Source organism: Galeopterus variegatus, unplaced genomic scaffold (assembly GCF_000696425.1).
Source record: "Galeopterus variegatus unplaced genomic scaffold, G_variegatus-3.0.2 Scaffold409, whole genome shotgun sequence".
NCBI classification, from domain to species: domain Eukaryota; kingdom Metazoa; phylum Chordata; class Mammalia; order Dermoptera; family Cynocephalidae; genus Galeopterus; species Galeopterus variegatus.
Genome location: NW_007726520.1, coordinates 403,728 through 427,601, shown reverse-complemented (window position 1 = coordinate 427,601; position 23,874 = coordinate 403,728). Strand labels below are relative to the sequence as shown.

Sequence of the window (23,874 nt, the reverse complement as noted above, 5' to 3'; positions counted from 1 at the left end):
TGCAGGACACGAAAAAAAAAAAAAATCATCTTAGGCTGGATGGTTAGCTCAGTTGGTTACAGTATGGTCCTGATAACACCAAGGTCCAGGATTCCATCCCTGTACTGGCCAAGTGCCAAAAAAAAAATCATCTTAGAGTTTTGAATTTGTTTTTTTTTTTTTTTTTTGTCTTTTGTCTTTTTTTCCGTGTCCGGCAGTGGATCGCAACCCTCAGTGTTGCCCCCGTACCGGACCGGGGACCGGCAACGGGATCGCAACCCTCGGCGCTGCCCCCGCGCCTCGCCCAGCCAGTGAGCGGGAACCGGTCTGTATGTGGGATCCGAACCCTCGGGCGGGAGCGCCGCCACGCTTCCCAAGCAGCGCACTATCCAGTGCGCCACTGGGCCGGCCCCCAGACTGGAGTTTCTACACAACTCAGGGGCACCGGACTTCACTAGACCCAGGAGTACCTATAAAGTCAACCATTAAAACTTGAGCTGCACAAAAAGCCTTCCCCAGGAATCAGCAGCAAAGCAACAATTTAGCTCACCCACAGGGCTCAAGTGCTGGTCCCCACAGCAAGTTCCCCCATTTTAGAAGTAAGCAAAGGATGACAAATTAGTTCCAGCGCAGAGTTTAAGTGTTGAAAACAGCAAATAATCCAACACAGAATTGAAAGAAAACCCACAGACCAGAGACAAAATTTGATGTAAAGGTCTCACTTCACCAAAGAACACCTATAAAACCTAGGAGGACAGAAGCCCTGTGGATCCCCAAGCCAGGAAGTAGGGAAGTCCGGGGGCCACAGCCATGCCCCCCAACACCCACAACCAGCCTAGCAACAGCCACCGAGCCTCTACAGGAAGCACCCCAGCCTTCCAAGCGGGGCAATGGGGGGCCGAAGTCTTCAGCCACACCCCCCTGACATCTGCATTCAGCCCAGCAATGACCAAGCCACCATTGGAAGCCCCCTAGACTCCCCTGCAGGAACGAGAGCGGTGCCACGAGTCTCAACTATGCCCACTTCCTCCTCTCACCCTATTTCCTTCCCCCTTCCCCACCCAACCACTCTGCAACAACATCTTAGAATGTGAAAACAGATGGAACTAGGGACTGACCCCTCCTCCCGCAACCAGGCACACTGCCACTGCCATGGGGCCCACCCAGGGTCCCAAGTTCTGGAGCCAGGAACCGACCCCTCCTTCCACAACCAAGCAAGGAGCACACCAAAAACACCACTTCGTGTGACCACAGCCACCAGAATAGCCACGGCTGCCGCAAAAGCAGCTAGATACTACAACCACCATCCAGATGGCCTGCCAGCCACTCAAGTGCATTGACACAAGGAGAGTCACCACCACAGACCAAAGAAAAGAAGAGGATGTCTCTCTGCGCAAGCCCATTCCAGAGTGACAGAAGAAGCATCTACTCTACTATAATAGTGGGGGCCCTGAACACACCTCTCTCAGCTCTGGACAAATCATCTAGGGAACAAATCAACAGAGTAACCATTACTCTTTCAGAAGGTGAGAAGAAATCTAGGGTTATTAGAGGTGGGAGGGGGGACAGAAAGGGGGATGGGGACATTGGATAAGGGGCATAAAGAATAAGTACAATTCGTAATAATATATATGCTAATAATATTGATTTGATCAACATACATCAATGCTGAACCCCCAAAATAAGTATAATCAATTATGATTCAATAAAATTAAAAAAAAACAGATTTGTGTGTGGAATATACTATAAAGCAAATGTACCTCACAGGGCCTGGTTTTCCATAGCTTTGCAGTTTCAAATATTGACCTTGTGGAGGACTGGAAATTTTCCTCAGGTTATAAAGTCTCTGGTGTCAGATAAAGATCTGTGGCACAGCAAGGTTGCTGGCTCATAGATACTGAGAAATTGCTGTAAGATCACTTAATTGTCTAATGGAATGTCACCTGACTTGTTTCACTGAAAGTTACCAGCCTATATTGTTAAACTATAACCCCACCTATGTCTCTTCCTGTAACTTCCTGGTCTGGAAAAATAAATGCAGGAAGAGAACCCCAATTTGGGGTTAATTTCCCAGGGAAGCGATGCCTCTTGCTTGAGCGTTCCTAAGGGAAGTTAACTGCTTCGGGGTCTCTCACTGCTCAGAAGAGATGGGCTTTGAGTAATCTTTTGCGTCTCCGTCACCCAGGGGAAGTGGGGTGACAAATCCGTGGGGGGGCAAAGCAACACAAAGCAACATTTGTGATATTTACCTCTGTGTGGTAAGATTTCAGGTACCCGATTTTTTCACTCATTCATTGATTCATTCATTCAGGCTTGTCAAGTGAAGCAGTGGGAGTGGAGAAGGAACAAACCAATTTTTTTTTCTTATTGGAGTTTTCTAATTTTTCTATAATGGTTACATGTACTTGCACAACTGATAAACAAAAACAATCAACAAAGGTCTGAGCTCTCTAAAAGAGGATATTCTTTGCCGAGATGGGATCAACCTGTAATTTCCAATTCTCCAATCTTGATAGAAACCTCCCAACAACTTCCAAATAACTCTACACCTGGGCAAATTAACCTCCCAAGAGGAGAGATTAGGTTAAGAGAAGAAAGGTTTAGCTGTAAGGTACCACTCTGACACCTGGTGGCTATGCCTAGGAACTGCAACACCCCCACCCAGCTGCCCATGGTATTGCTGCAACAGTGGGAAAACCTGCCCAATGGATAAACAAGTAGAAACTGAATAATCACGGCTAGGGGACAAAGGTGTTAATTATAAATCGGGAGCTTTTATCTAGGAGTAGAGAAGAGACACTGCCAGGGCAGGGAACTACTGAAGATTTCTTACAAAGCCAGTTCATGGGAGCATTAAGTATGACATGCAGTCAGATGAAATACTACACCCGGGAGGAGAAGGCAGGTTGTAGGGCAAGCATCAGAAAGCAGTTCCCAATTAATGGAAAGGAGGTAATCACCTTTCATAGAAGAAAGCTGGAAATGGCTGAAACATCAGAAAAGGGCCTGGCACAGGTACCTGCTAAGAATCCATAAATCCCAAAGAGGAAAAGGCAATATGACAGAGAAGCAATTTGAGCCATGTGTGAGAGGTGGAAAAAACAACACTTAGATAAGGGGGCCAATTAGATAAGGAGAAGGGATGGTAGGTAATAAGCAAAGAGTTTTGTGTGTGTGTGTGTGTGTGTGTGTGTGTGTGTGTGTGTGAAAGGGACAGGGAAAACTCAGAGAATGTCCAATAGGTGAAGAATTGAGGAGGAAAGGGAGAACATCAAGGATAGTAATAACTAGAATGGCAGTTATCATTTATTGGGGACTTACTACATAACAGATAGGGCTCTATATGCTTTACATGTACTTTTTTTTTTTTTTTTTCTTTTTGTCTTTTTCCGTGTCCGGCAACGGATCGCAACCCTCAGTGTTGCCCCCGTACTGGACCGGGGACCGGCAACGGGATCGCAACCCTCGGTGTTGCTCCCGCGCCTCGCTCAGCCAGTGAGCGGGAACCGGTCTGTATGTGGGATCCGAACCCTCGGGCGGGAGTGCCGCCGCGCTTCCCAAGCGGCGCACTATTCAGTGCGCCACCGGGCCGGCCCCAGCTTTGTATCAACTCATTTAATCCTCACATCAACTCTATGAGATACACAGTATTACCCCCATTTTACAGAGGAGAAAATTGAGGCATAGAGGTTAAGGAACTTGCCCAAGGTCACAGAGTAGTGTTGAGCTAGGATCTGAACCCAGACAATCTGGCCCAAGAGCTTGTGCTCATACTCGCCATACTATATATTGCCTGCCCTGGAGTAAGGAGAGAAGTGGGGCATAAAGCAGGAGGAGCAAAAAGAAAAGAAGTCATAGAAGAGGCTGCTTGAAGAAATTCTTGAAGAGTTGATTAATTTTACTTGGTGATAAGGGACATGTAATAACTAATAGCAAAAGAACTTAAAGGTCACATAAAGTATATACTATTAAATAAGATACTGTATGTAGGATCACTTTGTAATATCAGAACATTCTTTGCAAATGTAAAGTGTATGCAGCCATGTAAAACTACTTTCCTACTCAAATAAACACTTTAAAACAAATCTCTCCTGTTTTGAGTATCAGGGAGGTAGCAAACCAGTTCCCCTGGTCCCAATATAACTTTTCAAAAGCACGTCTTTGCAAATAAATGTTTTTTTTTTTTTTTTTTTTTTAAAGATGACCGGTAAGGGGATCTTAACCCTTGACTTGGTGTTGTCAGCACCCCGCTCGGCCAGTGAGCGAACCGGCCATCCCTATGTGCGATCCGAACCCGTGGCCTTGGTGTTATCAGCCCCGCCCTCTACCGAGTGAGCCACGGGCCGGCCCTGCAAATAAATGTTTTTTTTTTTTTTTAAAGATGACCGGTAAGGGGATCTTAACCCTTGACTTGGTGTTGTCAGCACCCCGCTCGGCCAGTGAGCGAACCGGCCATCCCTATGTGCGATCCGAACCCGTGGCCTTGGTGTTATCAGCCCCGCCCTCTACCGAGTGAGCCACGGGCCGGCCCTGCAAATAAATGTTTTTTTTTTTTTTTAAAGATGACCGGTAAGGGGATCTTAACCCTTGACTTGGTGTTGTCAGCACCCCGCTCGGCCAGTGAGCGAACCGGCCATCCCTATGTGCGATCCGAACCCGTGGCCTTGGTGTTATCAGCACCGCACTCTACCGAGTGAGCCACGGGCCGGCCCTGCAAATAAATGTTTTGAGAGTCAAGTTTTTATTAACCGGTTTCTCCTGTGCCAAAGCACCTAGTGCATTTGGCAAACTTTCCCCTCAGACAAAGCTGTATAGAGCTTCCCTCCATGACTTGTTTCTGTTTACATGTCTAGGGATTGTGCCCTTTCTCACAACAGCTTGTTTGGGTTAGAAGATTGTCAGTGCTCAGATTCCCTCCAAACCTCTCTCACGGGCAGGATTCAAACTAGCAACTCACCAAATGTCTGTAAAGACAGGACCTGCATTTGAGCGACATCTCACCATCGCACTCTTGAGCTCCTGCAGAAGTGGTGGGTGGGTGCCATCTGGTTCAAGGGACTTATTTAAATTGAGTTTTGTTATTTAGGTCTGAAACATCCCACGGGCTTCACACTATTTCATTTAATAACCCTGACCTGTCTCCTACAAAAGACACCTTCCGAGTGGGAATCTCTCCAAAATTTTCTTCTGTTAGATAGAAGCAGAGTTCTGAGACCAGCTGATACTCTGGGTGAGCATCATAAGCTGGTCCCACTGACACCCTTGTCATTTCCCTTTTCATGTATTTAAAGGAGCTTTTATGACCAGTCCTTAGAGTCCCCTGCATGTTGCTTCTCGAAATCAGTTCTGAGCCATCTAAAGCCATGCTGGCACCTGCCCTGACACCTTTGTGGGCCCCCATGTTCTTCTGGGCTCTCACAGATGCTGCCTTCCCTGAGATGACTTTTTAGACTGTAGAGTGACCAGGAATTTGCTCAGGTGCCTGTCTTCTCTGACTCAGGCATACACTCTTCCCAGAAATACTTTGTCAGAGTAGCATCATCTTTAGGTTTCCTGGGGGTTGCTTTATTCTGCACAAATTTCCTGTATGCTGTTTGTCTAAGTGCCCACAATTTGGCATAGCTCATGCTCTTCTAAACACACTCTGAACTTCTGATTTTGGAGGTGTTTCCCTTCTCCATCCCAGCAAGTCTGCTGAGTTTTTGTTGCTATTACGTGGTGCTGCACTGGTCACAGGGGGCCTGACATGCGTCCCCTCACTCGTGGAACTCACAACAGTTTCCTGTCCTTCTGGGCTTGACATTAACTGCTTTGGGAAGTCTTCCCCAAGGCCTGCTGTCCCCAACCTGCTTTAATGGTGAATTCTACCAACAGGTGTCAGGAATAAAAACATGTTTTCCAGTGAGCGAATTCTGTGGCTAACCTCGTCTCACTTAACATTCCAGGTTTAGCCTTGTTCAGAGGGTGGGAGGCTGAAGGCCCAGTCCTCATGCTCCAGATTTGTCATTTAAAAATGGGTGTATACTCCTGAGACTCCCTAGTGTGCTCTGCTGGGCTTTTGGGGTGGGATCAAGGCATCCCTGCTTATTCCATCCACAAAGAGACAGCAGTGCAGGCCAAAGCTTTGACATTTCTGGGCCAGGATCTAGGGCTGGGACTACTGATGCAAGAAGGGAAGGGGGTAAAATTTCCTGTTTTAGAACAAACCTCAGTCTCCTTCCCATGATCTTCTCCAAAATCAGCCCTCATCATGCTCTCCCCTCACCCTGTGATCCTCCAGCCCCACAGTCTACTCTCTGTCTCTTCCTTCCCCCAGTAGCTCCACCTCTTACCTTTACAGGACCTTCACTCTGGCTGCTGCTTCTGTGGAAAACTCTTCTACAGATCTTTACATGGCTGACCAAAGCTGCGACGTCCTATCCCCACCTCACCCTCAGACAGACAACACCTAGCAAAGTGTGGGCCTGGGGCAAGCACTGAGAAGGGCTTGCCCTGGTATGGCCTTACATGAGAGTGGGGACAGAAGGCTTACATGCTCCAGCCTAGTTCCAAGAGTCCCCTCTGCTTACCTCCTTCTTCTAGGACCCATAGTGGCAACAAGAGGCCCTAACAGGCCTCCTACTACTAGACCAGACAGCCCTGTCCTCTGTGCAGATACAGTCTTCCACAGGCTCGCTCTCTTGGCAGGGCACAACTGTACAAAGCAGTTATGAGTTAGGGTGCTCATGTCCCAGGCAGACATCTTTCCATTTGACCCTCTAGTTGGGAAGGCTCCCCGCCATTACTGCTCATGCCCTGACACACTCACAATCTCTTGCACAGCCACCACCCCTTCATCCAGTGGGTTCCATGACTTGGCAGCCCTGAATCCTAGTGCTCACCCTCATTCCCTCAAGCAACCAAAATGTCAATAATATCAAAATCCTCACTTGGTAGCAAGATTCATATACATTCATTTACTCTTCAGCCTTCACATGTGAGAAAGGAAGTATTTTTCCATTTTGGTTAGGGTAATTTTTACATGGTCAGTTGTCTATTTGGTAGGTAGATTTTAGTGCTGTTTTAATCTTGCATTTTTCTCACCATTTACTTTCCTCCTCACCTTCTGATGGTGGCCTCATGACATAAATCTTAAGTGTACAGCTTGATGACTTTTTACATATATACACACCCAAGTAACCACCACCCAGATCAAGACAGAGATCACTTCCCTGTGCCCCAGGAGACTCATGTTTCTCCCCAGTCAATACTGCCTCCCCAGCCACAGCTCCATGGGGCCTGGGCGGGGTCCTAGGATCCACAGACAGAGGCGTGGAGACGCTCAGCCCAGCAACTGCACTAGTCTCCAGGGACTCTCTGCAGTAGTCGGCTGTGGCGATCTTTAGAGCCTCTGCTTCCCACAGGGATGTGTGTGTGGTTTCAGGCCAGCTGGGAGGAGAGCATGAAAGCGCAGCAGGAGGTCACAGGTGGAAGGAGAAAGACCCAGGAGCCAGAATAGGAGGAGGTCACAAGGAGGATACTGGAGGAATTCTTTTTCAGTTTTAAAACAACCAATTTTTTTGTTAAACATTTCTTTGTGAGGAGAAAGCCTGCTAGCAATCACCAATGAGAGGGGAGGAGAAGTGGGGGGAGCGGAGTAAGCAGATCCTCCTGTGAGCAGCTGGGGGGTGAGTTCAGCTCAAGTGCTCCAGGATGCACTCAGCTAGGCCTCAGGTGGAAAGAAGCAGGGGGCAGTGGTTCAGAGAGAGGATTCTGGGTCTCTACCTCTCACTCCCTGGGTGACCTTGGCCTAGTTATTTAATCTCATGCTGACCCTGTTTCCCCATTTGTAAAATGGGGATATTAATTATGGCCTACCTCATAGGATTGTTGCAAGGATTAAATGAATTAACACAGGCAAACATTTAGAATAATACCTGCACATTAAAAGTGCTAAGCCCATACTGGCCAGCCACCAAAACAAAACAAAACCAAAAACACAACAAAACCAAAGACAAAAAAAAAAGTGCTAAGAATTAGCTATTATTAGATTGAACATTATGAGACTGCCAATATTCAACCGTTTGATCTATAAAAACAATTGCATATGACTAAACCTAATATCATTAAAATTATTTTATTACACCAGCCCAGGCCCAGAACCAGAATTGTGAAGGGCCCCTCCTACCACAAAAGAACCTTGGCCCAGCTCTGCTGGAAGCTCTCATTTCAAGCAGCCCCAGAGGATCCGGCCATTCTGCCCCCGAAGCACCTGTGCACAGACGTGCATCAGGTTCCCTTGCTCAGAGGTCCCAGGAAGGAAATCTCTTAATATGATCCTCCTTTGTCAGTTTGTGGTCCCGTCTCCCAGGTAGTGGCCCCAGATAACTGCTCAGCCAGGGAGAAACAGGTACCCTTCCTTCTGGGGGCTTTTGCCACAGCTGAAACACTGCCCTGTCCCCTGTGTACTCTGATGCCTCCTGTCCAGCCCAGTTTGTTCATACAGCCCAAGAGTTTCACCCAAGATGAGCCTGGCATGATTTACTCTTTAAGTTAAAAACCACTTAAATAGAACTCTGCAAAAAAAACCTCTTAGAGTTGATAAATGATTTCAGCAAAGTTGCAGGATACAAAATCAACACGCAAAAATCATAGCATTTCTATACTCCAACAATGAACCTGCAGAAAAAGAAATCAAGAAAGCTAGCCCATTTACAACAGTCACCAAAAAACAAAACAAAAAACAAAAAACAACAACAACAAAAAACAACCTAGGAATAAAGATAACCAAGGATGTGAAAAATCTCTATGATGAGAACTACAAACCACTGTTGAGAGAAATTAAAGAGGACAGAAGAAGATGGAAAGATACCCCATGCTCTTGGATTGGAAGAATTAATATTGTGAAAATGTCCGTACTACCCAAAGTGATCTACAGATTCAATGCAATCCACATCAAAATTCCAATGACTTTTTTCTCAGAAATGGAATAACAAAAGACCACGAATAGCCAAAGCAATCCTGAGAAAAAAAATAATAAAGCTGCAGCCATCTCACTACCTGACTTTAAACTATACTACAGTGGTGCTGATAACACCAAGGCCAAGGGTTCGGATCCCTATATAAGGATGGCCAGTTAGCTCACTTGGGAGAGTGTGGTGCTGACAACACCAAGTTAAGGGTCACGATTCCCTTACCGGTCATCTTTTTTGGGGGGGAACTATACTACAAAGCTATAGTAACCAAAACAGCACGGTACTGGCATAAAAACAGATTCACGGACCAATGGAATAGAATAGAGAATCCAGAAATCAACCCATACATCCACAGACATCTGATCTTCAACAAAGGCACCAAGTCTATGCACTGGGGAAGAGACTGCCTCTTCAGTAAATGGTGCTGGGAAAATTGGACATTCTTATATAGGAGAATGAAACTAGACCTGTACCTCTCAGCATATACCAAAATCAACTCAAAATGGATTAAAGAATTAAATATACATCCTGAAACAATAAAACTCCTTAAAGAAAACATAGGGAAAATGCTCCAGGAAGTAGGAGTGGGTACAGACTTCATGAATATGACCACTAAAGCACAGGCAACCAAAGGAAAAATAAACAAATGGGATTACATCAAACTAAAAAGCTTCTGCCCAGCAAAAGAAACAATCAACAGAGCAAAAAGACAACCAACAGAGTGGGAGAAAATATTTCCAAAATATACATCTGACAAAGGATTTATATCCAGAATATACAAGGAACTTGAACAATTTAGCAGCAAAAAAACAAGTAACCCAATTAAAAAATGGGCAAAGGAGCTGAATAGGCATTTCCCAAAGGAAGATATACAAATGGCCAACAGACACATGAAAAAATGCTCAACATCACTCAGCATTTGGGAAATGCAAATCAAAACCACTATGAGATACCATCTCACTCCAGTTAGGATGTCTAATATCCAAAAGATTGAGAATGATAAGTGCTGGAGAGGTTGTGGAGAAAAAGGAACTCTCATCCACTGTTGTGCAAAATGGTGCAGCCTTTATGGAAAATGGTATGGAGGTTCCTCAAACAATTACAGATAGATCTACCATACGACCCAGCTATTCCACTGTTGGGAATATACCCAGAGGAATGGAAATCATCATGTTGAAGGGATACCTATACTCCCATGTTTACTGCAGCACTATTTACAATAGCCAAGAGTTGGAACCAGCCTAAATGCCCATCATTGGATGAGTGGATAAGGAAAATGTGGTATATCTACTACACAGTGGAATACTACTCTGCTATAAAAAAAAAAAATGAAATAGTACCATTCACAGCAGCATGGATTGACTTAGAGAAAATTATATTAAGTGAAATAAGCCAGGCACAGAAAGAGAAATACTGCATGTTCTCACTTATTTGTGGGAGCTAATAAAAATAAATAAATGTACAAACAAATAAATGGGGGAGGGGGTAAGAAGACACAACAATCACAATAATTCCTTGAACTTGTTAAGACAAGTGAATAGATATGATGCTGATGGGGGGAAGGAGGGGAGGGGGAAAAGGAGGAATTGGTAAAGGGACACAAATATCAACTACATTGTATATTGATAAATTTAAAAAAAAAACCATTCAACTAGAAACTTGGGTTTTTAAAGCTCTGTGTTCACTTCACTGCTTCTCAGACTCAGGCGTACACTGTAGGTAGTAATAATATTAATGATAATAAGCTCACTGTTTTGAGGGCTATAAGCCAAGTACACCATTCTAATTGTTCACATGTATTAATTTGTTAAATCTTCATAGTAGCCCTAGGAAGTAGGTACTATTATCCCCATTTTACAGTTAAGAAAACTGAGGCATAGAGAGCTAAGTTACTTACTTAAGGTTGCATGCCTAGAAAAGTGATAGAGCTGGGATGTGCCACAGGTAGTTTAGCTCCAAAGACTGTGGTTTAACCACTGTACTGCTTTGCATAGTCCCCAACTTTAGTAGGAAGGTGATTGCTTCCCCTCTAAAACCCCTCCACTGACTCCCCTTACACCTGGCTCTTCTTCCTGGCTCTTTAATGTGACAAGTGGCTGGTGTGCTGAGACTGCCACAACTTCCACTTTTATTTCTACACCCATTTTATTTGGTTTTTCTTGGAGTCACTTACTGCAGCTTTTAGACCTAAAACTTCTGTTCCAGGCCAGGCCAGTTTGGCTTTCTACAATACCGGTATTCATTTATACAGCTGTCTTCGCAGTGATTTGATTACAATCAGCACTTTAGCAGTTAGGATGCATGTGCCTCCTTTCTCTGCAAAGGTCACATCCAACAGTGCACAATCTTACACAATGCTCTGTGCCCTTGATCCTCACACCTCTGCCATGATTCTGTCTCTTAAAGGACACTCCTTGTCTAGCCTAACACAGCCAGGCACATTTCTCTTTTATTATTTATAGAATTTTAAAACTGTGGAGGTGGGAGGAACTTTGTAGATTATCCAGTTTAATTGCCCATTCTATTTTGTCCAAAAGAAGGAGGTGAGACTCCTCTGAGAGTAAGATTAACTGAAGTGTTAACACAGCAGCAGACAAAAAGCCTCAATGCTATTCTGTGGGTTATTGCCAAAAGACCTCAAATCCATCAGATAATCAGCTATGCTACCCAGTAAAGAACATCTCTAAACTACAGTTATAAAGAGTACTGTCCTCTGCTCTGCCGATACTATGAACTGCTAAAAGCCATTTCAGGAATCACTTCCACCTCCCTGGGCTGATCTGGGAAGCACGTTCATCACATGTGACAAGGCTCTCTGAGCCTGGCTCATGATAACTAAATTAGACTTTGTGCTTTTGATACCCTGCTCCACCTCAACCACATTCTCACAATTGATCACTCCCCCTGGCACATGGCCATTGAAGGCCCTAGTCCTCATTTATCCTACAACGTCACAGACGCTGCTAGTGGGTAGAAGCTGTGTATCTTAATCAGCGACCTGCAGCCTCGCACAGAAGTCAACTTATCCACTCTCCTTTTTCTTCCAAAGCCGTTACTTGGGCAAGCTGGGTCCTGTCTTTCCATCCATCTGCTGAATAGGCTTCCATTCTTTTACCACCTAACACCAATTACCAAGTGGTGCTGCTCGGGGATCACATGGAGATGCTGCCGCTCTTGAGAATACTTATGTTACTAGTCAGAACTTAGAAAAACATTCAACCTTCTCCGGCCTTTTCCTTTGCTTTTAAAAGAAATATATGCCCATTAAAAACAAACAAAAAACCCTTTCAGTTCACAAATGTACTAAACATAAAACAAAAGCTGCCCCCCTACCCCCGCCCCCAGATACCGACCAGGAACAATCTTCCGGCTGTTCTCTCTGCAGACTGCACAGCCTGGCAATTTCCCTTCTCAATCCTTATTCCCTGCCCCTGGGGCAGCTGCCTGGCCTTCCGCCACCTAACATGGGCCCTTCTCGAGTTTTCTTCACAGGGACTCTGAAGCTTCCCACACAGGGCTTCCAGGACACTGCACTCTCACTCGCAGCTGCTTCTGCTCCGTCTGCCTCTTCTCCCTGACCTCTTTGTGTACAAGTGTGCCTGGGCTTGGGCCCTGGTCCTCTTCTCTTCTCTGTCCACACTACTTAACTGAGGTGCTGCTCTGAGTGGAAGAGGAGCCACAACAGGGTTTTCAGCAGAGGAGGGACATGATCTGACTTATATTTTCAAAGGATCACTCTAGGCTTCCAGGTAGACTGTAGGATCTCATCCAGTGTCCTGGGTTTAAGTAGCACCAGCCAAAGGCTCCTAAATTCATATGTCCAGTCCCAACCTCTGTCTTCAAACTCCAGACTCATAAGATTTATCTGCTTAGTCTACTCCACTTGAATGTCTAATGGTATTTCAAATTTGATATGCCCCAAACTGAACTCCTGATCTTCTCCCATAAATGTGCTCCTCCTACAGCCTTCTCCACAAACTATAAAATCATCCAGACTTATCCCTTTTTGTACTACTCTACATCCATCATCAGGAAATCCTGTTGTCTCAACCTGCAAAACAGATCCAAAATTTGTCTACTACTTACACCTCCGCTGTCACCATCCAGGTCCAAGCCACCCTCATGTCTCACCTGAGGACAATCAGCATCCTGGGTGGTCTCTGCTTCCACCCTTGCCCACACCAACAGTCTACACGGAAGCTAGAGTGATCCTTTGAAAATATAAGTCAGATCACGTCCCTTGTATCAGTCCATTTCTGTTGCTTATAACAGAGTACCTGAAACTGGGTAATTTATGAAGAAATGAAATTTATTTCTTACAGTTTTAGAATGTGGGAGGTCCAAAGTCCAGGGAACACATCTGGTGAGGGCCTTCTTTCTGGTGGTGACTCTCCATAGCGATGCAAGTGTCACATGGTGAGAATGGGCTGAGCAAGGGAGGCTAACCTGCTCACTCAATTTCCTTATAAAGCCATCAGAACCACATCCATTACTCCATGAATGGATCAATCCATTCATGAGGGCACAGTCCTCCCAATCTAATCATCTCTTAAAGGCCCCACATTTCAAATACTGTATTTGGATTTCACATCTTTTTATGCAGTTACAATGGGGATCAAGTTTCCAATACATGAAATTTTGGTAGACACATTTAACCCATAGCATCCCTCCTCTGCTCAAGACCCTCTCATGGCTCTCCCTCCACTTGGAGTAAAAGCCAAAGTCCTTACAGTGGCTACAAAGTCCTCTATGACCTGGGTCTCTTGTGCCTTCTCTGACCTCACCTCTTCCTTCTCTTCCCCTGGATCTCTCAGCTCCAGGCCACACTGGCCCTCAGTCCATGCATGTTGCTGCCACAAGGCCTTTGCACTGGCTGTTGCCTCTGCCTGGACATCCTTTCCTCAGATGTTCACATCATTTACTCCTTCACCTTCTTCAAGCCAAATGTCAAATGTCACCTTCTCAGTGAGCCTATCCTGACTACTTTATTTGAAATTGCAACCTGTCCCTTCCCCCTTCCCCATTACCTAATAATCCCTTCATCCTGCTCTGCTTTTTAAAAATATATTTCTTACCACCTTCTACATTATTTTTAATTTATTATTTATTATGCTTTTGTTGCTGTCCCTCCCACTCCCACACCAACTAGTATATAAGCTCTGTGAGAACAGAGGCCTCTGTTTGTTTTACTTCCCAATATATCCTGTGCCTTCCACAGTGCCCAGCATGTGGCAGACATTCAATAAACACTTGTCAGTGAATGAATGAAAGATCTCTTAGGCCTGCCCAGTCACTCTGCAGCCTTTATGGCACAAAGACCCTTTTCATACCGAAGAACTCTGGGCCCCAGTGACTTCCTGCCACCTGGGAGGGGCAACCTTTTCTGAGCACCCTTTCTCCCCTCCTATTCCCAACCAAGTACCTGCCATGGCACCTTCCATTTGTACAGCCCCAGTAAGGGGCTAACTCCCATTCTAATGTTCCTAGTCCAAGCTGAGCTCCTTCCTGGCCACTCACCTGAAAGTCCTCCTCATCCAAGATCTCTTTCCTCCACTTGATCAAGAAGGCTGCACACACATAGAGATGAAAGTGGGAGAACCCTTCTGGTTCAGACTGGAAAGCAAAAAAATAGAGTTAGGTCTCCAAGCCCTGACGTGAATCCAGCTCTGGTCCTGTCAGCTCCAAACCTTCTGGAAAGTGGGAAAGCATCACAACACCCATTCAATGGCTGGGCAAACAGGGTGAAAAGACTTACGTAAGGCCCTGCCCCTGAGGCTAAGGCAGACACAGAAGTAGAAAGGAGGTGGGGGGACATCTGAGCTGCTACACTCCACACCAGGGCAGGGATCTGGGCACTTCATGGACGCCTAGCGTGGAGAGGGCAGAGGAGCTCTTCATACCTGGTATGTGTCCCACAGGCGGATGGTGCAGCGAAGAGGAAGCTCCCGCATAAGCAGGTTGTTCATCCAACGAAAGGCAAACTGTAGGTATTCAACCTCGTACCTCCTGAAGTGATTATGTACCTGCTCTGAAACAGGAAGCATCACTGGCCCCAGGGGCACAACCTAGGGGACTGGACCCTGAAAGGGTCACAGGAGCCAAAAAGGCCATTTCCATTTCTTATCACCCCCTCCCCCTGGAGCAAACAGGCATCTGATTGTCCTCTATGCTTGATTCCTTCATCTCACAGGCAGCACAGAGACCTACTTTAATATCCCACAGTGATGTTATAGGTGTTCTTCTTCCTTCATGGGGCTGCTCTGGCCACAAAGCAAGACACATAATGTTCACTTTGGTGACCTTATTACTCATCAGAGAAGGGGCCAGAATGGAAAAGAATCTTGGAGGTCACCTTGGCCATCCTCCCACCAGAGAGGAATTCCTCTTCAGCATCCTTGACAGATGTCCAGCCAGCAGAGAATTACACACTGCCAGTGAAAGGGGCTCGCTGACTCTACTCAAGGGCAGCCTCTTCCACTCATGTACTAAGCAATTCAGCAGAAAGTGTTTCGTCATATTCAGAAAACAGCCACCTCCAACTCCCAACCCTTGGTGTTCATGTGGTATCCTAGGGCATGCCAAAACAAACCTGAATCCTGTTCTACATGACAGCCCTTTAAATAATGCTTAAAAGGAATGTTTTCTGAATCACTGTCCTCTTCGGTTTCCTAATCTATAAAATGAGGATAATCATTCATATCTCAGAGGGCTTTAGGGAGGATAAAATGAGAAAATATAAGTAAAGTGCTTACAATGACACCTAGCATGTGGTAAATATTGAATACAATTCTTGGAAGAACTACTAACAACAGTTATGTCTGGGGAGTAGAATTTAAGGAAGGGGGAGAATTTCTACTTATATTGTGCTTTTTGGTATTGTTTAAATTTTTGTAATGAGGAAGTATTACTTCTATAATGCAAAGAAACAATAAAGACATATACATTTTGGGCCGGCTCAGTGGCGCACTGCTATAGTGCGCCACTTGGGAGCACAGTGGCGCTCCCGCCGAGGGTTCGGATCCCACATATAGACAGGCCGCTCACTGGCTGCCAAGGTGCGGGTGCAACACTGAGGGTTGCAATCCGTTGCCGGTCATGAAAAAAGACAAAAAGGAAAAAAAAAAAAAAAAAGACATATACATTTAAAAATCCACTATCCTAAAGTACTAGGCCTTTATTTATCAGGTATTTGTAATGGCAGAAAAAAATGGATAGGGCAGACAGTGGCAGAAACCACAGCCTCTGCCCTCTGGAACCCAACTGATAATAGGCCTCTGGCAGGCAGTTCAGCACCCCAGGCGAAGGCAGCATGCACTCTGTACTAGGCTCTGAGTGAGGGAGGCCAGAGAGCTGCACATGGGCCCCACACAGAGGAAAAAACCATTACACATACAACATATAGGAAACAACTGTGGATAAACAAATGAGCTTAGAAGATTGAAATTCTAAGTCATAAGAGGAAGCTGGAATGAGTGGAACGAATCAAGGAAGGTTTTCCTGAAAAGAGAACCTGGGAAAGGACAGAGAAAGATACACGACTTCTGTGTCGGAGGAAACGGGGGGTTTGCTTGGGTGAAGCAGAAAATCCATGAGTGGGAAAACCAGGAAATGGCATTTATTAGTTGGTGTATAACTGGCAGAATCCTAAAGAAGCTGCTACAACTTAACTGGTACTAGAGAAACCACTTAAGAGAAGACCTCTCTGTCTGGTTCTATGTACTCCTCATGAAACTCAATTCTGACTTCCCTTCCTAGGCCTCAGTTTCCTCATCAGTCACAGCAGAGCTTTCTGAGTTGCCTTTTAGTTCTAACATTCCATGACTCCAGGCAAGAGCCAAGGAATTCCTGTAAGTCTCCTGTTGCTCAAAGACATCTGCTTCAGTTAGAATCATGTCTCAATTCCCCCAGGTCAAACACGTCCCGACGAGCTATGGAAAGTCCTGCTGGGGTATCAGCATGACTTGAAGACCTTGCAGCCTTTATCAAGCCCAGGAGTTCTGGGTTATATCACCATATGAAGGACAAGGTCAGACTATAGACCTGATGCTAAAGGCAATAGAGAGCCATAGGAGGTTCCAGAGCAGAAGAGGAACATGACCAGAACAATGCTTTAGAAAGATGCAGCTTTGTGACAGATGGTTTGGAAGAGGACAGAGTATGGAGGAGGCAACTTCCTTTTAGAGGAAGTTACAGAAATGGCTGGATTAGAGCTGTGGCTAAGGAAATGGAGAAGCGGTGAGTTGAGGAGAGATGCTGAAGGAGAAATGATAGAACCTGGTCATAGAAAACTAACGGGAAAGAACTTGAAATAACAGCAGAGTTCCCACCTCACCTTCTTGCTGAGATGTGGAAGGATGCTGGTGCCACCAACAGCAGTGAGTGCTTTGGAAAGGGTCATGGCTAGGAAGGGAGCTAAGGAGAGGACCCACAAGTATAACTGGCTTGTGGCAGAATCATATTGTGCTATTGCTAGAGAATTCCTCTTCCTCTGAACCTACCATCAATCCGGCTGACAAGCTCTTCCAGTGCCTTGACCTTCTTCTGGATCCCTGGTTGTGCAAAGGTGTAGTTATCCTGCAAAGGACATAGAGCCCAGGATAAACAGGGACTCAAAACAGTTGTGCTACCACCCCTCAAGTTCACTGAAACACGTTTAAAAGCATAAGCTGTTTTTCCAAGGCCAGTGCCAATGGCCGGTGACAGTGTTTTGGGGAAGAAAGGAATCTACAGAACAGGAGAGTGTGAGCAAAGCCTAACAGTGCCCTGTGCTGTGGAAGCAGGCTGACAAGGCTTGGGGTACTCAGCACAAAGGAGCCACCTACTCTGATGACAAAGCCAGGGCAACACAGAGATTTCCTCAGGCTTCAGGGGATTCTAGACCAGTGCTGCTTGAAAACTGTAAAGGTAACGAAAGAGAGATAGACAGACCAAAAGGAGGAGGAGCCATGGTGGGTGGGTGGCCCTGCCTGATACAGAAGAGCAATAAGGAAACCAAAGGCCTGCAAGGACCCCTGATCTAGACATTCCTGCAAGGGCACAATGAACTCACCTGGATTCCATCCAGCAGTTTGCTCATGCACCAAAAGCTGTCAGCTTCAATGCTTCGCAGCATGTCCTGAGACAGGTTGGTCACGTCAAAGTTCTCCACATCCTCTTCTGTAAAACAAAAGGTGATCAAAGTCCAGCGGTCTTATCTAAAAATGGAGAGAGAAAGATAGAGTCTAATGTCTTCGGTGGGGTCCTTAAGGCCGGGGAGACCAGGCTAACATGATGTCAAGGAACGAGCCTGCCCCTCTACTCCCCTTGTCAGGTGGACAAGTGTGTGCCAGGGAAGTACTTGAGGATCTCATTACAACACTGAACAGGCCATTTCTCACACCAGTCCTGCTGGGTCCAACACATCTTTTTCTTCCTCTGCATTTATTCATTCAGTTTCAGAAAATACTTCAGGCCTCATGTCCAATGAGCTATACCCAGCTCCCTCAAGATGATCTGAAAAATTCTTTGATTTCAGAAATTCAGTGAGCTGTCTGGCACACTCACTCCTATATGTAGTGAGAACAGGTGGGATCAGATAGTTCCCACAGTTCTTTTTAAAGATGGGATCCCTAATTTCTGATAAGGCAGACCTAGGATCTTACCTACAGAAGTGAAGGTATGCATGTGAAAGGTGAACTGAGCCTGTGGGTGCCTCTAGCATTTAATTCCACCAAATTGGTCCTTCCCAAGATGGGTTCTGCAAAACATCAATCCTACAGGATACTCAAGAAAAAAGGGGTTCCATAGACGAATATGGTTGAGAAATGTTGTACTATATAGGCCTGTCTTGGAGATTCACCAAGATCATAGCATACAAATGGATTTGAGAAGTTATAAGAAATTCCGCATTAAGTAAATCTGCTTAACTTTATTTACCCAGCATTCCCCAAGCTTAGTTAGCCGTGGGACCTCTTTTAAAGAGGACTGCCTACAAGTTTCTCATGGAAACTCCACACTAAGTAAGAGAAGTGAGAAGTTGTCTAGTCTGAGATCCAAATGAGGAGAACACAAGAACCCCCAAGAAACCTGAAGAAGGGAAAGGCCATGTGATGTTAACTCTCCCTTCCTGCCACAGAGAGGTGAAGCATTAAGAACTGCCCTCCTTGCCCAGCAAGCTAGGCCACTGCCTGACTGTTAGAGGCCACACATGGAAACGTTCAAGCCCTTGAGTTCTGTGCCAAAGACAGCTTTTCTCCTTAGACTTATGAGCCTTATTTTGAAAACAGGATGTTCATTGCAGTCCCTTGTGCTACAAAGAGACACAGGCATGTGACAAAATGTATTCAGAATCCAGCCCTTTCATTTATCAGAATTATTACTAAGACATATCTGAACCTCCTCATGACAACATGTGACAACTCTCAGATTCTCATCCTGTTTAAAGAGTCATTTTTTTATGGACACCAAGGGCTGTAAAAAAACTCTTTTGGGGAGGGGAGCATGCTGTGTCAAAAAAGCTACCACCTTGGGAATGAGCTAAAAGTTCGACTTGAAGTACAGACACAGTTAGTATGTGTAAAGTGCTAACCATAGTGCCTGGCACACAGTAGGCAAAATATAGTTATTTTAGATGAAGTGTATTAGGAATTTGTAATGACATGTCAAAGCACATCACAGTGTTAAGGGAAAAGAGCAAGGTACAAAATTATTTATGGTATACTTTCAACTACTGTATATACAATATTTATGTGTGTTCCTATAAGAACGGAGAAAAGACAAACTAAATCACAAGGTTTAGTGTTCATTCCCAAAGGGGTAGGAATAAAATGCTTTATTTTTTTTAAGCTTTACTAGACTCTAAGATTTCTACAATCAGCATATTTTTTTTTCATCAGAAAAAAACACACATTATTTTAGAAAAAAAAAAAAGAGCCCTAATTGACTACATCTGTCTTTTATTGCCAAAAAAAGAATAAAGAAGATTTTATAAGACAACACTAAGCTTGCAGAAACAAAAATTCAGATAATATATAAAGGTCCATTTGAGAAATCACATTTTAAAAAAACTTTCAAAGAAATACCATTTTCCTCTTCTTCCTAACTTAAATATTTATTATGCAGTGTTTTTTGGGTGGCCATATATAATTGACCCTCTTTATATGCAGGTTCCATGCCCATGGATTCAACCAATTACAGATCAAAAATATTAAACAGATAAAAAAGAACAATGCAACAATAAAAATACAAATAAAAATAATACAGTATAACTATTTACATAATATTTACAATGTATTACATATTATAGGTAATCTAGAGATGACTTAAAAAATACAGGAGGATGCACATAGATTATATGCAAATACCACAACATTTTATATAAAGAACTTGAGCATCCTTGGATTTGGGTATCTATAGGGGTCCTGGAACCAGTCCCCAATACCGAGGGATGACCATGTTTGTATACATGTGTATGTATGTTTGTATACATATATATACACATACATACGTACACACAAAAGGTCTTCAAAAAGTTTGTGGAAAGATTTGTATTATCTTTTAATTCCATTTTTCCATGAACTTTTTTGGTATTTTTCCTTTTCTTTTTTTCTATCCTTTCTTCGTGAACTTTTAAGTATCCTCATGTATACAGACATAAAATTTAGTTAAATGATATTGAGCTGTAAGACCCAGCTCAGAATCCTCCTTTTTCTTTTTGCTACATATGATATCTCTGAGATCTTTCTGGATGGCTGTACATACCTCTAGTTCATTGCTGCAGTGCACCTCCACCATACCATCTATCCATTCCCCCAGGGATGGATACCCAGGTTGCCCCCAACTCTCATGGTCACAAACAATGCCCCAAGGAATTGCTCCCTTCGAGCCTGTAGGAGAACTGCTCTGGGTCAAAGGCCCATGAGGGTAGACTCCTCTCCAGAACCAGCCTCACAACAGTACACAAAGAAGGAGTGCCCTTTCCTTATTAGTGAACATAGCTGCTCACACAAACCCATACTAGGCAGCAGCTCCCTCTTTATGAGAATAGCATTGTAAGAAAAAAGTAAAACCTGCAAGGAAGGCTCAAGACAAAAGCCACTCCCATTCCTGATACACATTTCCCAAAGAAAGATCCAGAGCTCCTAATAATTTGAAAGGTCACTTCCAACCTGGGCATTCTAGGATCCCAGAACATTGCAATGGAAATGCAAACAGGATTGGAAACCACACGCAGCAGAGCAACAAGCGAGAGAGTGCTCGCATTCCCGAGGACAACGGGGAGCACATCTGCCATAACAGCCCCGGTGACCTGTGGCTTTTCTGTCAGACAGAACAGCACACAGTTAAGAGCAAACTCTGGAGATAGACTGTGTAGCTTAAATCCTGGCTCTGTCACTCACTAACTATGTAACTTTAGGCACACGACTTTACCTTTTGTGCCTTAATTCCTCATCCGTTAAGATGGTAATATCAGTACCAGTGTCCCAGGATATTGTAAGGATTAAATAAGTTAATTAATATATGAAAAGTGCTAATAATAGTGCCTGGCATAAAATAAGCATTATGTAAATGTTAGCTGGCATTATTATTGTTATTACATGAGGAACAAATACACTTCCATCTTGTTTGAGCCACCGATATTTTGGATCTGTTATTCACAGCCAAACCTAATCCTGATATACCTGTCATTCCAAAACGTACCTTAGAACTAAGTCAATTTTCAAAGTTTCCACTTCCACCTTTTGGTCTTTTTATTTTTCTCTTTTTTCTTTTTCTTTTTTCTACCACCTTTTGGTATTAAGGAGAAAAATCTGACTAACAACACGAGGTCCCAAGTTGGTAAGATGCCACTCTCAGTAACTGTACCAACTCCAAGCCTTTAGCTGCCCGGGGAGCAACGGGACCAACAGACAAGGTACTGAACCCCGTCTGGGGGTCTTGAGCAGGATGCTGTTGTCTGCCTATTAGCTCTTTCCTTTCACAGACAGTGGTGCCAGCATTTCAGTAAGCAGGCGGGAGAGTTTAGTTCTATTTTTCAGCCTGCTGGGAAGATAAAATTCACATTCAGTCAAAAACTGTGAGCTGAGTGCACCAGCAAAAAGCAGCAGTGGGAGGGAGGAGCCAATGCTCTCTGAAGGGCTTTATTCAGCATAAACAATCTGTTCAGAAGGATCATTAAACCTCCACTTGAGGAAATTCAACACATAATTGAAGATGAAATGGGAAGCCACGCCAGCAGCGCAGTCTGAGTAAGGGCAGCATCTTCAGTTGTCATGAGAGAGCACACTGCAGCAGGACTCAGACTGCAGGGAATGCAATCTTAAGGGATATTTTATGGCCATTTTAAGAGGCAAACCATTCAAAAGGAGGAAACCCAAAAGCTCTTTATAAATATCAAATTGCCCACTCTGGGCTTGATAAGAATATGCCCACTTATTAGCTGATAAAATGTACTTGAGTGGCGGCTCCAGTCAACTGTTTATTTTTCTGAGAACTCTGGGTCCTGGGCCTGAAATCAGCTTAATATATGCTGCAAAAACTCCCTGACAGCTTTGGGAAAAACTGGTTTTGCCTAAACTGACAAGAGTAACTTGTCTACTCACTGTTCTAGGCATATCCCAGGAACTATCTGTGACCCCAGGGCAATTTCTAAGTTTTGTGATCTGGTGGGTCAGAATGATTCAGCCTGATTGGCAAGACTGAGAGGACCCAAGTACCTGCTGCAGATGGCCTTTCTATTTTCCAAAGCCTCTGGTTTACCTGATTCATGTCTTTTTTAAAAAAACTGGACTCATAAGAATACCTTGCCTAATACTTTCTGATCACAAAAGTAAACTGATGAAAATAAAAAACAAAAATAAGGAAAAAAACAAAACTAAGAGAAAAAAATAAATCTTTTTGGCCATACATCTCAAGAATCTCATAAAACAGAAACTTAAATATTTCATCCAGAAAAACAGTGTTAAGAAAAGTGTCAAGGAAGTCATCTGATCACTTCTATGTAATCATTTTTAAGTAATTTGAGTGCTTTATCAGCATATTACTGGGTGTTATTCATCTGGCATTTTCAGGCAAGAACTTGATGGCAGCAGCTGAGACAAGGACATCACTGCAAACCTTTCAGATAAAGAGGGAAGAGAAGCCACTCGGCCAAACCTGGGAAAGTCAAAACACCTGACAACGAAGAGCTGGTGTCTAAAGAAGAGATGGTCGCTCCAGAGAGACAGCTGGAGGAAAGACTTATTCTGAGGTTCCCGCAGAGATGAGAGCCACAAGGAGGCGGTTCTGTTTCATAAGGCCCGTGTTTCCGATTGCTGAAGGAGACGTGCTGTTTTGAAGATGCACAGAAGCATCTGACCAGAAAGCCCTGTCAATCAGGGTAGTCACTATTAACTTTGAATGATATGTGAATTCTGGTTACTTAGCATGAGATACCCTGGGTATACGTGTGTCACACACACCACCCTGGTTAATATTAATTTTAAAATCAACATATATACCACCAAGTTTTCTTTACTTTGCTTAGGTTCCTATACTACTTTACTCTTATTTAGCAAACATAGTTGCTGCTGGTTAAGTCAGCCTCTTGGAGCTGGATGTAGGACCCCAGATTATATAAGCGCAAACCACACACCACTCAGCTCACTGCCAGGGAGAAGAGGAGGCAAGGTCTTACAGTCCCAGAGATGACAAGTCACAATTAGCCCCTGGAGAACTTACCTCCTGTAATGATAGGAAATCTAGCACTGGACATCTCACCAAATGCATACACTGCTCTCAAGTGTCAGCTGAAAGCAGCTCAGCTCAGCATTCTGGCTGGGATCTCTCCACACATGTCTGTTGCTGGAAAGAGCCTCGAATATTCCTCAACTGCTTCATCTATTATTATGTGGCCAGGGGGCATCTCGAGGAAAGGGTTAGAGTCCCAAACAGAGTGGGTGCTAAAAATTCAACATCAACCCCA

General features: G+C 44.4%; 1 protein-coding gene across 1 annotated transcript in view; it reads right to left on the bottom strand.

Moving 5' to 3' along the window:
• Nucleotides 1-23,874, bottom strand: part of TBC1D22B (TBC1 domain family, member 22B) — a 67,807-nt gene that overhangs the window by 4,572 nt on the left and 39,361 nt on the right. The window contains exons 9-12 of the mRNA XM_008568428.1: nucleotides 17,983-18,089; nucleotides 17,432-17,507; nucleotides 14,834-14,961; nucleotides 14,451-14,546 (exon numbers count right to left, since the gene is read on the bottom strand). Of these exons, the coding sequence (XP_008566650.1) occupies nucleotides 14,451-14,546; nucleotides 14,834-14,961; nucleotides 17,432-17,507; nucleotides 17,983-18,089 (407 nt within the window). The remainder of the gene's footprint in view (nucleotides 1-14,450; nucleotides 14,547-14,833; nucleotides 14,962-17,431; nucleotides 17,508-17,982; nucleotides 18,090-23,874) is intronic.